Source organism: Rana temporaria, chromosome 8, assembly GCF_905171775.1.
Source record: "Rana temporaria chromosome 8, aRanTem1.1, whole genome shotgun sequence".
In the NCBI taxonomy this organism is placed as follows: Eukaryota; Metazoa; Chordata; class Amphibia; order Anura; family Ranidae; genus Rana; species Rana temporaria.
In genome coordinates this window covers 11,910,161-11,925,728 of record NC_053496.1, presented here as the reverse complement: position 1 = coordinate 11,925,728, position 15,568 = coordinate 11,910,161, and the positions used below count along the sequence as shown (strand labels likewise).

Sequence of the window (15,568 nt, the reverse complement as noted above, 5' to 3'; positions counted from 1 at the left end):
CATTTCCATCCCTGGCCAGCCTGACTGTCACCGACCATCCCCCAGTCCAGATGTTACGCTCATCTAATATTTTAACGGGTTTGGTCAAAACTTCCCCGTAGTTCCTCAACCAGACCTCCAGATCCCTGGCAGGGACGCTCTCATTGGTGAGGATGATAGTGATCTTTTTTACTGTTGACTGCTGCGAAATCGCAACTGGGGCCAGACTTTCCCATTCGGGTCTTGACCTGCACCGGGCCTCATATCGTTCCCAGAACAGGTCAAGACCCTCTGGCTTGGTGAAACTGACTGTATAATCCCGCGTCCCTGACACATGAATAAAAGCGTAGAGATCGTTAACCCCAAAACCCATTTCTAGAATTAAATCCACCACTGCACGCCTTGCAGGGGGGATTGCACCACCTTCCCATTTCAAGATGACAACATTACGTCTTGGGCCCCCAGCAGAAGCCAGAGACCCAAGACCAAATCCTGGGGGGCTCGAGGTGGTAGCTCGCAGGGGAAAACCCTGCTTGGGGGCGGAGCTACCAGGGGCAGAACGCACCACCTGAGCGAAAGTGGGTTTATTGGGGCCAAGACCCCACACTGAAGTCACTTTATCTGCATGAACAGAGTTAGTATTGTCCATGCCACCTGAAATGGGACCATTGTCCATCCCACCTGAAATGGGACCATTGTCCATCCCACCTGAACTGGGATGATTATTATCAGTCACACACACATTCCCATCAGGTATAATTATAGTTTCTGTTGCAGTACCGGCCGTCGCCTGATGCTGCGCTGTGGAGTCCTGAGCAGCAGTGGGGCAATCAGCTCTGGTCTCAGCATCAGGAGGGTTAATGGGTTCTGCTGGGACTTGCAGTTCCTTCACAGAAATGTCATTTTCTGAACGTGTCTCTTGCTGCATTGCAGCCTCAGCAGGCACATTATTACTGCATACAGGACTGGCAGTCTTATTATTAGGCACATTATCAGTCATTGATGGTACATACACAGTCTTATTCACAACATGGGGCTTAGCTGGCTTCACTTTATCAGGTACACCATCTGCAATATCTTCATCATTAAAGACCATCTGATCCCCCCGCACAGGAGACTCCATTACCTGGATCACCCTCAGCATGCCTCCTGAGTCCTGGGAAGGCATTGGGGTGCTTACCTCTCCCTGGGGGGGCAGGGGGTCAGAACTGGGGGTCTCCTCCTCCTCCACCTCCATCTTTGTCACCTTTGCAAACCTCCTTTCGTTGGAGAACTTTTCCTTGAAAGGACCATCCCTTCCTTCCATCATGGCCACGATGGTCTCCTGGTGGTCCACACGGACCTTGGCCAATTGGATCTCTGGATCCATGGATCCGCGTTTCAGACTATGCAAGCCTTCACGTTGCCTTCGCAGGCGCTTCAGCTCCGCACGTAGCTTATACAGCTTATCCCTCTCCCGGTTTAGGACTTTTATGCCGGCCACCACTCGCTCCCGAATGGCCTCCGAGCCTTCATCCACACCAGGGGCAGAGAGATCACCAGCTGAGGCTTGTAGAGGGGCAGACATGTCAGCAGATGGCCCAGGAGATGGCTGAGAGCCTCCAGCAGGAGAGGCCCCACTGCCCTCCATGGCTTCCCCAGAAAGGGGCCAGGAGAGCTGGGAGAGATTTCCAGGCAACTCCCTTCTCACACAGCAGCTTCTCACACACCTTCCTCCTCACACACCTGTGCTCCAATGGTGGATGAGACACTATTCCTCCCACTGACACCAATGATTGGGCACTATTCCTTCCACTGATACCAATGATGGGGCACTATTCCTCCTACCGACACCAATGATGGGGCACTATTCCTCCCACTGATACCAATGATGGGGCACTATTCCTCCCACTGATACCAATGATGGGACACTATTCCTCCCACTGACACCAATGATGGGGCACTATTCCTCCCACTGATACCAATGATGGGGCACTATTCCTCCCACGGATACCAATGATGGGACACTATTCCTCCCACTGACACCAATGATGGGGCACTATTCCTCCCACTGATACCAATGATGGGGCACTATTCCTCCCACGGATACCAATGATGGGACACTATTCCTCCCAATGATACCAATGATGGGGCACTATTCCTCCCACTGATACCAATGATGGGGCACTATTCCTTCCACTGACACCAATGATGGGACACTATTCCTCCCACTGATACCAATGATGGGGCACTATTCCTCCCACTAATACCAATGATGGGGCACTATTCCTCCCACTGGCACCAATGAAGGGACACTATTCCTCCCACTGATACCAATGATGGGGCACTATTCCTTCCACTGACACCAATGATGGGGCACTATTCCTCCCACTGACACCAATGATGGGGCACTATTCCTCCCACTGATACCAATGATGGGGCACTATTCCTTCCACTGACACCAATGATGGGGCACTATTCCTCCCACTGGCACCAATGAAGGGACACTATTCCTCCCACTGATACCAATGATGGGGCACTATTCCTTCCACTGACACCAATGATGGGGCACTATTCCTCCCACTGGCACCAATGAAGGGACAATATTCCTCCCACTGATACCAATGATGGGACACTATTCCTTCCACTGATACCAATGATGGGGCACTATTCCTTCCACTGATACCAATGATGGGACACTATTCCTCCCACTGACACCAATGATTGGGCACTATTCCTTCCACTGATACCAATGATGTTCTTCTCTGTGGCAGTGACACTGATCGTCTGTTCCCTGATATAGGGAACGACAATAAGTGACGTCACGCCTACAGCCACGCCCCCCACACAGTAAAAATCACTCCCTTAGGACACACTTAACCCCTTAGCGCCCCCTAGTGGTTAACCCCTTCACTGCCAGTGTCATTTTCACAGTAATCAGTGCATATTTATAGCACTGATCGCTGTATAAATGACAATGGTCCCAAAAATGTGTCTAAAGTGTCCGATGTGTCCACCATAATGTCGCAGTCACGAAAAACAAAACAAATCGCTGATTGCCGCCATTACTAGTAACAAAAAAATATTAATAAAAATGCAATAAACTATCTCCTATTTTTTAAACGCTATACATTTTGTGCAAACTGATCAATAAACACTTATTGTGAATTTTTACCCAAAAATAGGTAGAAGAATACGTATCGGCTTAAACTGAGGAATAAATATGTTTTTTTTATATATTTTTGGGGGATATTTATTATAACAAAAAGTAAAAAATATTAAAAAATTTTCAAAATTGTCGCTCTATTTTTGTTTATAGAGCAAAAAATAAAAACCGCAGAGGTGATCAAATACCAGCAAAAGAAAGCTCTATTTGTGAGGGAAAAAGGGCGCCAAATTTTGTTTGGGAGCCACGTCGCACGGCCGCGCAATTGTCATTTAAAGCGACGCAGTGCGGAATCGCAAAAGGAGCAAGGTCCTTAACCTGCATATTGGTCTGGGTCTTAAGTGGTTAATCCCTGCACCCGGCAGATGGCAAGATTATACTCTGAGGGAGACATTTACTAAAACTGGATCACTCAGAATCTGGTGCAGCTGTGCATGGGAGCCAATCAGCTTCTAACTTCAACTTGTTCAGTTAAGCTTTGACAATAAAGCCTGGAAGCTGATTGGTTTCTATGCAGAGCTGCACCAGATTCCACACTCTCCAGGTTTAGTAAATAACCCCATCGTGGATCTATAGCACAGAGTACACAAAAGGAGGAGATAGAAAACAGGAAGGTAAAACGTTTTTATTGCAGAAGACATGTGATTCAGTAATAACAAACGTCCTGGTTACAATTTAAAAAAAAAAAACACAGCTAGCATTGGGCTACAAAAGAATGAACTTTGAATCACCCCGGCGCTGTTTTTGTTCAAGTGTATGAAGAAGATCCGGCTTGTGTGGTTTGTAACATGAAATTCAGAAACAGACACAGAATGAGTAAACAGAAAACTGAAGAGCTGCCGTAACCACTTCCTTACTGGTCACATACACCCCCTTCCTGCCCAGGCGAAATTCCAGCTTTCGGCACTGTCACTATTTAACTGACAATTGCGCGGTCGTGCGACGTGGCTCCCAAACAAAATTGGCGTCCTTTCTTCCCCACAAATAGAACTTTCTTTTGGTGGTATTTGATCACCTCTGCAGGTTTTTATTTTTTGCGCTATAAACAAAAATAGAGCGACAATTTTGAAAGAAAAAACACAATATTTTTCACTTTTTGCTATAATAAATATCCCATTTTTTTTATTATTTTTTTATTTTTCTCAGTTTAGGCCGATACGTATTCTTTTACATATTTTTGGTAAAAAAAAAAATCGCAATAAGCGTATAGTGATTGGTTTGCGCAAAAGTTATAGCGCCTACAAAATAGGGGATAGAATTCTGACATTTTTGTTTTTATTATTATTATTTTTTTACTAGTAATGGTGGCTATCTGCGATTTTTGTCAGGACTGTGATATTGCGGCGTACACATCGGACACTTTTGACACATTTTTGGGACCATTCACAATTATACAGCGAACAGTGCTATAAAATGCACTGATTATTGTATAAATGTGACTGGCAGGGGAGGGGTTAACACTAGGGGGCGAGGAAGGGGTTAAATGTGTACCCTGGGAGTGAATCCTACTGTGGGGGGAGGGGACTGACTGGGGGGAGGTGACCGATCAGTGTCCCTATGTACAAGGGTTGTACAGTGGTGTTGTGGGCATTGTAGTCTATGTCCCACCTACAGCAATAGAGTTTCTGTCTCTCCGTACTACAATGTCCATCATGCATTGTTCCTGTTATAGCTTTACCTTAACAAATTGCAGCAGTACAAGATAACGGACTCCAAAGGAGGTTAAAGCGGGATTCCACCCGCAAATTTAATTTTTTTTAAAGTTAGCAGCTACTAACACTTTTAATAAGGACACTTACCTGTCCTACTCACCCACGCTGATGGCCCCTCCAATCCCAATCCCTCGATCGGTGCAGGTCCCGCGCCGCCATCCACACAAAAGGAAACGGGCAGTGAAGCCTTACCTATTGCGCATGCACGAGTCTCGCGCCGACTTGTGAATGGGCGGCTGCTCTCTGGGATTACACACAGTTCCCAGAAAGCAGCGCGCCCCATTCACTAGAAGAGGATGAAGAAGAAGACAGACCGCGGTTACAGAAGAGGCAGATTACGGACTTCCGCATAGCAACAGGTATTTCGGGTGAGTATAAAAAAATATATATATATACATTTTTTTAGGATTTTTTGGCAAAAAAAAAATTCTGGGTGGAACTCCACTTTACAGTTTGTGCCTAATAAGAACTTAGGGCCAGATTCACAAAGGACTTACGCTAAGGTGACCAGATTTTTTAAATGAAATCCGGGGACATATTTTTTTTGTTTTACTAGTAATGGCAGCAATCAGCGACTCTCTGCCCATCGCTGCCCGCCTCACAACCTGTCAAGTCTTACTTTTGGGACCCCGGGTAGATCACTTCGCCAGGGATGTTAAAGGGTCACTAAAGGAAAAAAAATGTTTTGCTGAAATGACTGTTTACAGGGTATAGAGACATAAACGTTAACTGATTCCTTTTAAAAATGATTAAAAATAGATTAAATTCTATCATATAATGTACCTGGAGTTTCACTTTCGGTTTTAAACTGGTTTCATGTTTCTGTGAAGTAAAGAGACCCACAGAACAAAAAACAAACAAATCCAGGGCAGTGTTTTGTTTTTAAAATGAATCTGATTGGTTCTGAGGAGTTTTAGACACACAGCTTAGACCACAGTGAGGCCTCGTACACACGACAGAGTTTCTCGGCAGAATTCGGCGAGAAACTCGGTCAGAGCCGGATTCTGCCGAGAAACTCTGTCGTGTGTACACTTTCGGCCCGATGGAGCCGCCGAGGAACTCGTCGAGAAAATAGAGAACATGTTCTCTATTTTCTCGTTGTTCTATGGGAGCTCTCGGCCCGCCGAGCTCCTCGGCGGCTTCAGGGCTGAACTGGCCGAGGAACTCGATGTGTTTGGCACTTCGAGTTCCTCGGCCGTGTGTACGGGGCCTGAGAAGCTCCCATGAGTTTTTTCATAAGGAGCCAGACAAGCAGGAAGTGTGGAGATCAGAGCAGAATTACAGCAACTTCAAAGCAAAAACGAACAATAAGGACATGAATCCAGGACTGCAGTAAGGTAAAGGAAGCTATTTAGATAAAAAAAAAATGTCCTTTAGTGATCCTTTAAGGAAATAAGCAGGCAGGCGGCTGGCCGGGACTTGAGCGAAGGCAGAAGAACATGCGAGCGGAGATGAATGGGCACCCGAAACTGAAGAAATATTCCCTCCACTCTGACCAGCACATGATTATTGGAGAGGGGCACAGATAATGGGAAAAAATACAACCCCCTAAGCTAGTAGGAGCGGGGGGGTGTAATTCAGATTTTTTTTATTTTTTATTCTGCACTGATTGTCTTTGAAATTGCCCCAGCCTCTGTTCAAATCCAATCCGGGGACAAAACTGGGGACAGATTTGGGGTGGGGACAGTGTCCTCAATCCGGGGACTGTCCCCTGAAACCGGGGATGTCTGGTCAACCTACCCTAGTGGTCTGCCCAGTGCCCTACATGTACTTTTATATAATAAAAACTGTTCTTTCTGCCTGGAAACTGTAGATTGTCCATAGCAACCAAAAAGTGTCCCTTTATGTCAAAAGTGGTTTTAGAGCAGCTAAAAAACAGCGATAATAAATTATAATCACTTGCAGAATTGAGCGATAGCGATTTGTGGGGAAATTCGTCATAAAAAAATAAAAGTAATGACAGCGACAATTCTGCAACTGAGCAAATTTCAGTGATTTTGATTTGATTAGATTATTGAATAATTTTTATTATAATTATATTATTATTTGTAATAATTATTTATAGTTATTTATTATATTATAATTTATGATTTTGTTTTTCAAACTTTATCATACCCGGTAGTGAGTTATTCCTAAGAATTACAGGCCTACAATGTAAAACGCCAAGTTTCCATGCAAAATAATGGTACCACTTTCAGCACCTAAAATCTGAAATAATCATACCGCCAGGGAGGTTAAACTTCATGGAAGCAAAGGACATATATAATACAAATATGAGTGAGGCACAGTGGAGATCTGGAAGGGGCATGCCAGGGAGATCTGGGAGGGAATCTGTCCTGAAATGGTCATGGAAAGGTTTCCTGGAACAGGAGCTGGGTGTAGAGCCAGAGGAGGGACTGTGAAGTTTATGTCAAATCGATGCTGGGCGCAGGATTTGCAAGGCGGGACCGCTGGAAAAGGTAGTCCATCATCAAATATTTTCCTCAAGTAATATCCATGGCCACAAAAAGGGGTACTGCAGGCCCCTGGCCTATTCAGGATCATCAATTGAAACTACTAGGACTTATCCAGAGTGAGGCCTAGTGGGCTGAAGATGGCGGGACAGGAGTGCTAATCTGTGACAGGAAAGTGATGTACAGGAGAAGTGTCCTGAGGTAAAGATCTGCAGGGAGAGTGCAGAGGCGGGAAAGTTCTGAGGTGAAAAGTCTGTAAGGATTAGGGTCCGCCATTTTATCCCATCTAAGGTAGGGTGACCAGACATCCCCAGTTTCAGGGGACAATCCCCTGATTGAGGACACTGTCCCCGGACCAAGTCTGTCCCTGTCCCCAGATTGGGTTTAATAGGGGGCAGGGGCAACTTCAAAAACAGTCGGTGCAGAATTAAAGTAAAAAAATTTGAATTACACACCCCGCTCCGCTGTGCCTTCTAGCATAGGGGGGTTGTATTTTCCCCATTATCTGTGCCCCTTTCTGATGATCATGTGCTGGTCGGAGCGGAGGGAATATTTCTTTAGTTTCAGGCGCATGCCCATTCAGCTCCATGTTCTTCTGCCCTGGCTCAAATCCTGGCCAGCCGCCTGCCTATCTCCTTTCCTTCCTTGGTGGAGTGATCTTCCTCCGCTCCCCATCCAGTAGTAGCCGGGGCCCGAAGAGTAAGACTTGAGAGGCTGTGAGGCGGGCAGCGACGGGCAGAGAGTCGCTGATTGTTGCCATTACTAGTAAAGAGAAATCTAGTCACCTTAAAGCGGGGGTTCACCCTATTAATATTTTTTTTTTTACTACCATTACATTCGGCATCGTAGCGCGAGCTACAGTATGCCGGTCTTAAATTTTGTATCCCCGTACTCACTGTGCTATGGATCATTGAAGATTCCGGGGAATGGGCGTTCCTATGGTGAGAGAAGGTGATTGACGGCCGGCCCTGGCACGTCACGCTTCTCCGGAAATAGCCGAAATAGGCTTGGCTCTTCACGGCGCCTGCGCATAGCCTGTGAGCAGGCGCCGTGAAGAGCCGAGACCTACTCCGGCTGTCTTCGGGGAGCGTGACGTGCCAGAGCCGGCCGTCAATCATCCTCCCTCTCCATAGGCACGCCCATTCCCCGCGGGAGTCGGATTCTTCAATGATCCATAGCACAGTGAGTACAGGGATTAAAAATTTAAGACCGGCATACTGTAGCTCGCGCTACGATGCCGAATTTAATGCTATAATCATGTTAAGGAGGGTGAACCACCGCTTTAATCTAAGGGGTGTAAAGTATAATTCGCTATATTGTTTGTAAAGATAATGAGAAAATCATTTGTCCATGTAAAGCTGGATCCGCTCTAACATGGCAAATACCAATTTGTTCTATGGATATCCCATATCCCTTTCCCCATACCAAGTTCAATCCCCCAAATAAAACAACAAAACAAAGCAAAAGACTTTTCATTGTCTACAAGTGTGACATATGGACGTCTGACAGCAGGGTGAATATGCGTGGATGTTAGTAACTCGTAGCAACACACGGCTACATTAGTATAATACGTAGCCACTGACATCAATAATCATATTAGCAATCTGTAAGGAGCGATTTTAGTTACTGACCACAAATGTAAAGGGGGATTTATCCTACTGACCATCACACTTTTGTACCATGAGCTGTAGATAAGGTAGTTATTAGCAGGGGTTACCAGAGACCAAAAGGTGATTTCAAGGGTCCCCCTGTTTTAAAGAGGTTAATAAAGGGTCCTCTAGATAAACTAAAGCCTCATACACACGATCAGTCCATCCAATGAAAACGGTCTGATGGACCGTTTTCATCGGTCAAAACCGATCGTGTGTAGGCCCCATCGGTTATTTAACCACTTATTTATTTAGCCCCGGACCAAAAATGCAGCTAAAGGACCAGGCCCCTTTTTGCGATTCGGCACGGCGTCACTTTATCTGACAATTGCGCGGTCGTGCGACGTGGCTCCCAAACAAAATTAGCGTCCTTTTTTCCCCACAAATAGAGCTTTCTTTTGGTGGTATTTGATCACCTCTGCGGTTTTTATTTTTTGTGCTATAAACAAAAATAGAGCGTCAATTTTGAAAAAAATGCAATATTTTTTACTTTTTGCTATAATAAATATCCCCCAAAAATATATAAAAAAAAATTGTTTTCCTCAGTTTAGGCCGATACGTATTCTTCTACATATTTTTGGTAAAAAAAAAATCACAATAAGCGTTTATCGGTTGGTTTGCACAAAATTTATAGCGTTTACAAATAGGGGATAGTTTTATGCATTTTTTTTTTTTTTTTTTTTACTACTAGTGGCGGCGATCAGCGATTTTTTTTTTCGTGACTGCGACATTATGGTGGACCCTTCAGACAATTTTGACACATTTTTGGGACCATTGTCATTTTCACAGCAAAAAATGCATTTAAAATGCATTGTTTATTGTGGAAATGACAGTTGCAGTTTGGGAATTAACCACAGGGGGCGCTGAAGGGATTATGTTTCACCTAGTGTGTGTTTACAACTGTAGGGGGGTGTGACTGTAGGAGTGACATCATCGATTGTGTCTCCCTATAAAGGGGATTGATGATCGATGCAGCCACCACAGTGAAGCACGGGGAAGCCATGTTTACACGCGGCTCTCCCCGTTTTTCAGTTATGGGGACCGATCGCGGGACCCTAGCGGTGATCGGGGTCCGCGGGTCCCGCGCGCCCGCGACCCACGGCTGGGTAGATGTACAGGACGTGCCAGTACGTCCATCTGCCCAGCCGTGCCATTCTGCCGACGTATATGTACAGGCGGCGGTCCTTAAGTGGTTAACCTTCGGTCAAAAAAATAGGAACTTGCTTTAAAATTGAACCAATAGATGCCTAACCGATAGGTCAAAACCGATCGTTGGTATGCAAAAGCATCGGTTAAAAACCCGCACATGCTCAGAATCAAGTCGACGCATGATTGGAAGCATTGAACTTCGTTTTTTTCAGCACGTCGTTGTGTTTTACATCACCGCGTTCTGACACGATCGGTTATTTAAAGCGGAAGTAAACCCATCGATTTAACAGTTTCAAAAAGCAGTTACATTTCCGGCATGCCGGGATTGCTAACTGTCCCATTGGTTGTGCTCTCAACCAAACGGTCAAACCATCCAATGGCTGGTGTCATAACTGATCACATGTGCAGCACCATGGCAGTTGAAGATTAAATATAGGCCAAGATGGCAGCTTCCTTGGCTGAAAATGATAGGTGGGTTTACTTACACTTTAACCTATGGTGTGTAGACACATCAGACCATCAGTCAGCTTCATTGGTTAACCGATGACAATGGTCCTTCGGACCATTCTCATCGGATGGACTGATCGTGTGTACGAGGCCTAAATGACCAGATGACTGTGGACACCCGACCATCATTCCTGTATGAGCTTGTTGGAAATCCCATGGGATTTAAGGCAGGATGCCTGGACATACTAAAATAAAACACCATCAAACCATATTCCTTAAATAAAATTATTTTATTTATTAATACATACATATAACCAGAATTCCATAAATATATATATTTTATTATTATTATTATTTTTTTTTTGGATAAAATTTGGCCGCGGCATATACTATTGGTTTACTAACATCATCATAACTTATTAAAATATATTTATAACTCCACCAAAATATGACAATAAGGGCCCTTTTACACTGGTGCGTTTTTGCCGCGTTTTTGCGGTAAAAATAGCGCTATTAAAATGCTCATAAAACGCTCCCCATGCCCCATCCATTGAAATTAATTAAAAACCGCTGTAAAAACGCAGTAAAAACACGGTAAAAACGGAGCGTTAAAATCGCGTTAAAACACAGCGATTTTACCGCGATTTTACAGCATTTTTACTGCGTTTTTTAATTCATTTCAATGGAGAGGGGCATGGGGAGCGTTTTAATAGCGCTAATTTTACCGCGAAAAAAGCAGCAAAAACGCACCAGTGTGAAAGGGCCCTAAATCCAGCTCAGCCACTACGACTCGAGCTGACAATAAACTGATTTTAAATGTAAATCATACCAAAACTGTCCCCCTTTGCCAAATGACAAAATGGACTTCCCCACATAGTATAGCCGTGACAAAGGGAAGGGGGGGGGGGGTGGGAAGTTCCGCTGAATGATCCTCTTCAGGACGACTGGCCCCGGACTACCTGAACTGACCCCTTAAATAGGGACCCCTCAAAGTTCTGGAAGGTTCTATGGGGTCAGCTGACCCCAATTGACCTATCACATGGCCAGGAGACCCTAAAATTTTGCACAGTAACCAAATCAGAACAACCAATCCCCAGCTTTCCCGCTTGAATAACCTAAATGACCTATCCTAAGATCAGGAAATGTTCCCTAGCAACTACCTAACCCACCAATCCCAGATCTTCATGCTTTTTTAAACTAAAGGGGAGCGTGGAAACTGCTCCTGCCAACAATCCCATAAGGAAAATGGGGCAAAAAAAAATGTTATCCTTTAGTGACCCTTTAACCACTTCACTAAAAAGACCAGAACGCAATCATTTATAGGGGTGTCCACAAACATTTGGCCATATTGTGTAGCTGTACACTTTATGTGCTGCTCCTATACTGTACATTGATATATTGGTGTCCAAATAATAGATGTATAAAAAGTTATGTTTTTTCTCTCTGTACAGAACATTTAACACCCCTCACAGACTCGGACTCTGAAAAGACTGCAGATAATCCTAAAGAACATATGAAAAAACATAAAGGTATGAAAAAACATATGTATGTAGGACTGTGTACTGTACTGAGCTGTATTGCTGTTCCTTTATTGTATGTTTTACAGCTTGAGTTGGTGTTTGAACTCGCCCAGGTATTTGCATTGACAGCTTGTAATTTAGAAATCAAATTTTACCGGTATAAACCCGTCCCAGAGACATGTAAAGCAATATATCGCGTGATCGCATCTCTCTCCGTGATAATGAAAAAAAAGCAATTGCCAAATAATTAGCATTTTAAGTTATGGCTCATCACATCACTTAGTACTGTAAATTTCTGCCTGGCCATTGGAAACGTCTGTACTACAGCTCAGCCTGAGCCTCAGAAAGTGCATCAACAGGTTGGAATGGAGGGCTTGTATGTGGAATAATTCAGCTATGGTGTCTGATGCACTTTTGCACAGTAGACTACTCATGGTAGTTTTGCTTTTACATGCGCTGCTCAAGAAGCATGAGCATTTTGGATTGCAGTGAACATAATGAGCCGAGCACAAAAAGATGTCAGCAATAGGGATGAGCCGAACATACACGGGTTCCGTTCGCACCAGAACGTTCGAACAGACCGCGAGTTCGCGCGAACATTTAGAACCCCATTGAAGTCTATGGGACTCGAACGTTCAAATTCAAAAACGCTCATTTTAAAGACCAATATTCAATTTAATGTTGGAAAAAGTCTTTCAGAACCCGGGTCTTGCCCCAGGGAACATGTATCAATGGAAAAAAATGTTTTAAAAACTGACGTTTTTCCGGAGCAGCGATTTTAATGATGCTTAAAGTGAAAAAAAAAAAGAAAAATTCCTTTAAATATTACACCTGGTGTGTGTCTCTAGTAGTGGCACGTGTTTAGAAATGTCCCTGCACAACATGAAATTATTATAAGAACAAATTAATTTAATACTGCTTGCGCACGTGCTGTGTGGCAACAATACCTCGATTATTTTAGGGGTGGTGGGGGTGGGCATTATTTTTTTGTGAAAGCAAAATTGTAGAAAAAAGGGCGCCCCTCAAACATACTGTAATTGGAGCGCAACAAAGAGCCACGTGCAAAGTATTGCATCAAAAATTGTTATTAGGCGCCCCTGTTACACAGGGGCACAAAAATTTGTCCGTAGGCACAACACTGCAACCCCTCCCAATATCTTTAATTGGAGTGCAACAAGGAGCCACGTGCAAAGTATTGCATCAAAATGTTTTATTAGGCGCCCCTGTTAAACATGGGCAGAAAAATTAGGCCTTAGGCACTGGTGGCGGAGCACAGAAACACAAAATTTCTTACTAGCTATCAGCAAGAAAAGTGAGGAGGAGAAGGATATTCCATCAGCAGCACAACAGGACAGTCACTCAGCATCAGCAGTCTGAAAGGGATCTGACATTTCAACAAAAAATTCTTATTCAGTAACATCAGCATCAGGTGCTTGGTATAATGAAAGAAACAACAAGAAGCAGGCGCCACTTAGTAAACTGTAAAACTTTTACTTATATGTGTAATAAAAGCACTCACATGTTGTTTTGAAGATTCAGGCATATGGATGTTGTCCTGCGATTCGTCTTAGCCCAGCCAGTAGATGTGGATGTCCCTTTGGTCTCTGTCACATCGCTTGTGTTGTGCTGTGTAGCGGATGTTGTCTTGCTTGGTCCATGCGGTGTGGTGTGAAGATGGAGGCGCACAGATGTGCTAGCAGAGATGCCGGAGCACACGTTGGAGCGCACGCTTAGGGACGCTATGGTTGCGGTGGAGGAGATGACGTCATCGCCGGGGACAGCAATTGTGCGACGCGTTTCCGTGCATGTGCTGTGGTTCGATGGGAAAACAAACTCACAGCGCGCACCTTTGTCAAGCTGGCTGTAGGGGTCACTACAGCTCGTTTTTATATGCCTCTCCTAGGTTGCCATCTTATGGCCAAATAGTATAATGTCCTCTATGTTGAGGAATTAATACTATAAGAGATTTTTATTTTACCAATGGAAAAAAGGGGAGGGGAGGGACAAGGGAAATGCCGGACTCATTGGCTATACAATACATACATAAATAAATAGCGCGCCCAAAATACACAAAATTCAATACATCTTATAATAAAAAAAGGAGGAAAGGGTAAATTTTAATATGTGGGTCGATTAAAAATGGAACTAGCTATAATCTTTAATTTTAAAAAAGGTGGGACATAAAATAAAAAGGAAAATTAAATCTGAAGATAAAAGTAAAAATAAAAATAAATATAAAAATAAAAATAAAATAAAGATAAAAATAAAAATAAAAGTAGATGTAAAAACATGATTGGTGTAAAAAGGTGTAAAAAAAGGTGATTCAGAAGAAAAGTAGTATATATATAAATATGTAAATATGCTTTTGTATGTTGGTGCACATGTATTTATGTTGGGGCATTAGTACTGTATATACATTGAGCTTATGTATATATGTTATTTTAGTACACGTGGTGGTCCAATATTCACAGAAAAAACAGCAATAATATATGGTGGAATATTATGTAAAAAAATAAATCATGGTGAATTTTATATAAAAAAATATATATAAAAAAATGGAAGGAATAAGACTGAAAATTCAATCTATAAAATTGTGGAGACTTCTAAATCTTCATTTAGGCCTCCTGGCCTAAGGGCATCGAGGGAGTATATCCAAAAGTTTCTCTTTCGCATAGGCGATGGAATCTTTCAGCCTCAGTTAATTTATTAGATATTTTCTCTATTATCCACACTTTCAGACCCTCAGAGGATTTGTTGTGGCATTCTAAAAAGTGGCGTGGGACGCTATGTTTGTCCCTACCTGCCTCAATTTTCCTTCTGTGTTCGCCAAAACGTTGGCGCAATGGCCGTATGGTTCGACCAACATAAAGGATTTCGCAAGGACAGGTCAAAGCATAGACCACAAATTCTGACCCGCAGTTGTAGAATTCTTTAGATGTATATGTTTTTCCCTTACTGGAAAACATTTTTTGCCCATGATTGACAAATTTGCAAGTTTTGCAAGTGGGCTTTTTGCATTGGTACATCCCTAGTAAAGAGATCATAGGGATGAATTATTGTGCAGGTGTTTTCTTCAATTTACTCGGAGCAATTTTGTTTTTTATATTTGTGGCCCGTCGGTAGGTGGTGGTAGGAACATCTGATAATACCGTTTTCAAATGCACATCCTCTAATAAAATAGGCCAGTGCCTCTTGAGGATTGCTTCCATGTCTTCGTGACTTGTATGGAATTTGGTTATGAACCGGGTGTGTTGTATTGGTGCTTTTTTTTGGAGGGCTGTGGATGGTTTAGGATCACGATAATAATCGCATGCTTGGTTAACAAGGGAAGCTGGGTATTTTTTGTCAAATAATTTTTTCTTCATAAAAACACTCTGTTCAACGTAGTCTTTGTGTTGTGTGCAATTGCACCTAAGACGACAGAATTGGCCCTTTGGAATGTTGTCAATCCATTTCTTGAAATGACAGCTGTTGTAATGGAGCAGTGAGTTGCCTGCAGTTGGTTTAAAATGTG

At 43.4% G+C, this 15,568-nt stretch overlaps 1 protein-coding gene across 1 annotated transcript in view; it reads left to right on the top strand.

Annotated features, from left to right (window-relative positions):
• LOC120946681 (C-type lectin domain family 2 member F-like) overlaps nucleotides 1–15,568 on the top strand; it is a 93,677-nt gene that overhangs the window by 12,433 nt on the left and 65,676 nt on the right. Inside the window, exon 2 of the mRNA XM_040361306.1 lies at nucleotides 11,986–12,063. Within this exon, the coding sequence (XP_040217240.1) occupies nucleotides 11,986–12,063 (78 nt within the window). The remainder of the gene's footprint in view (nucleotides 1–11,985; nucleotides 12,064–15,568) is intronic.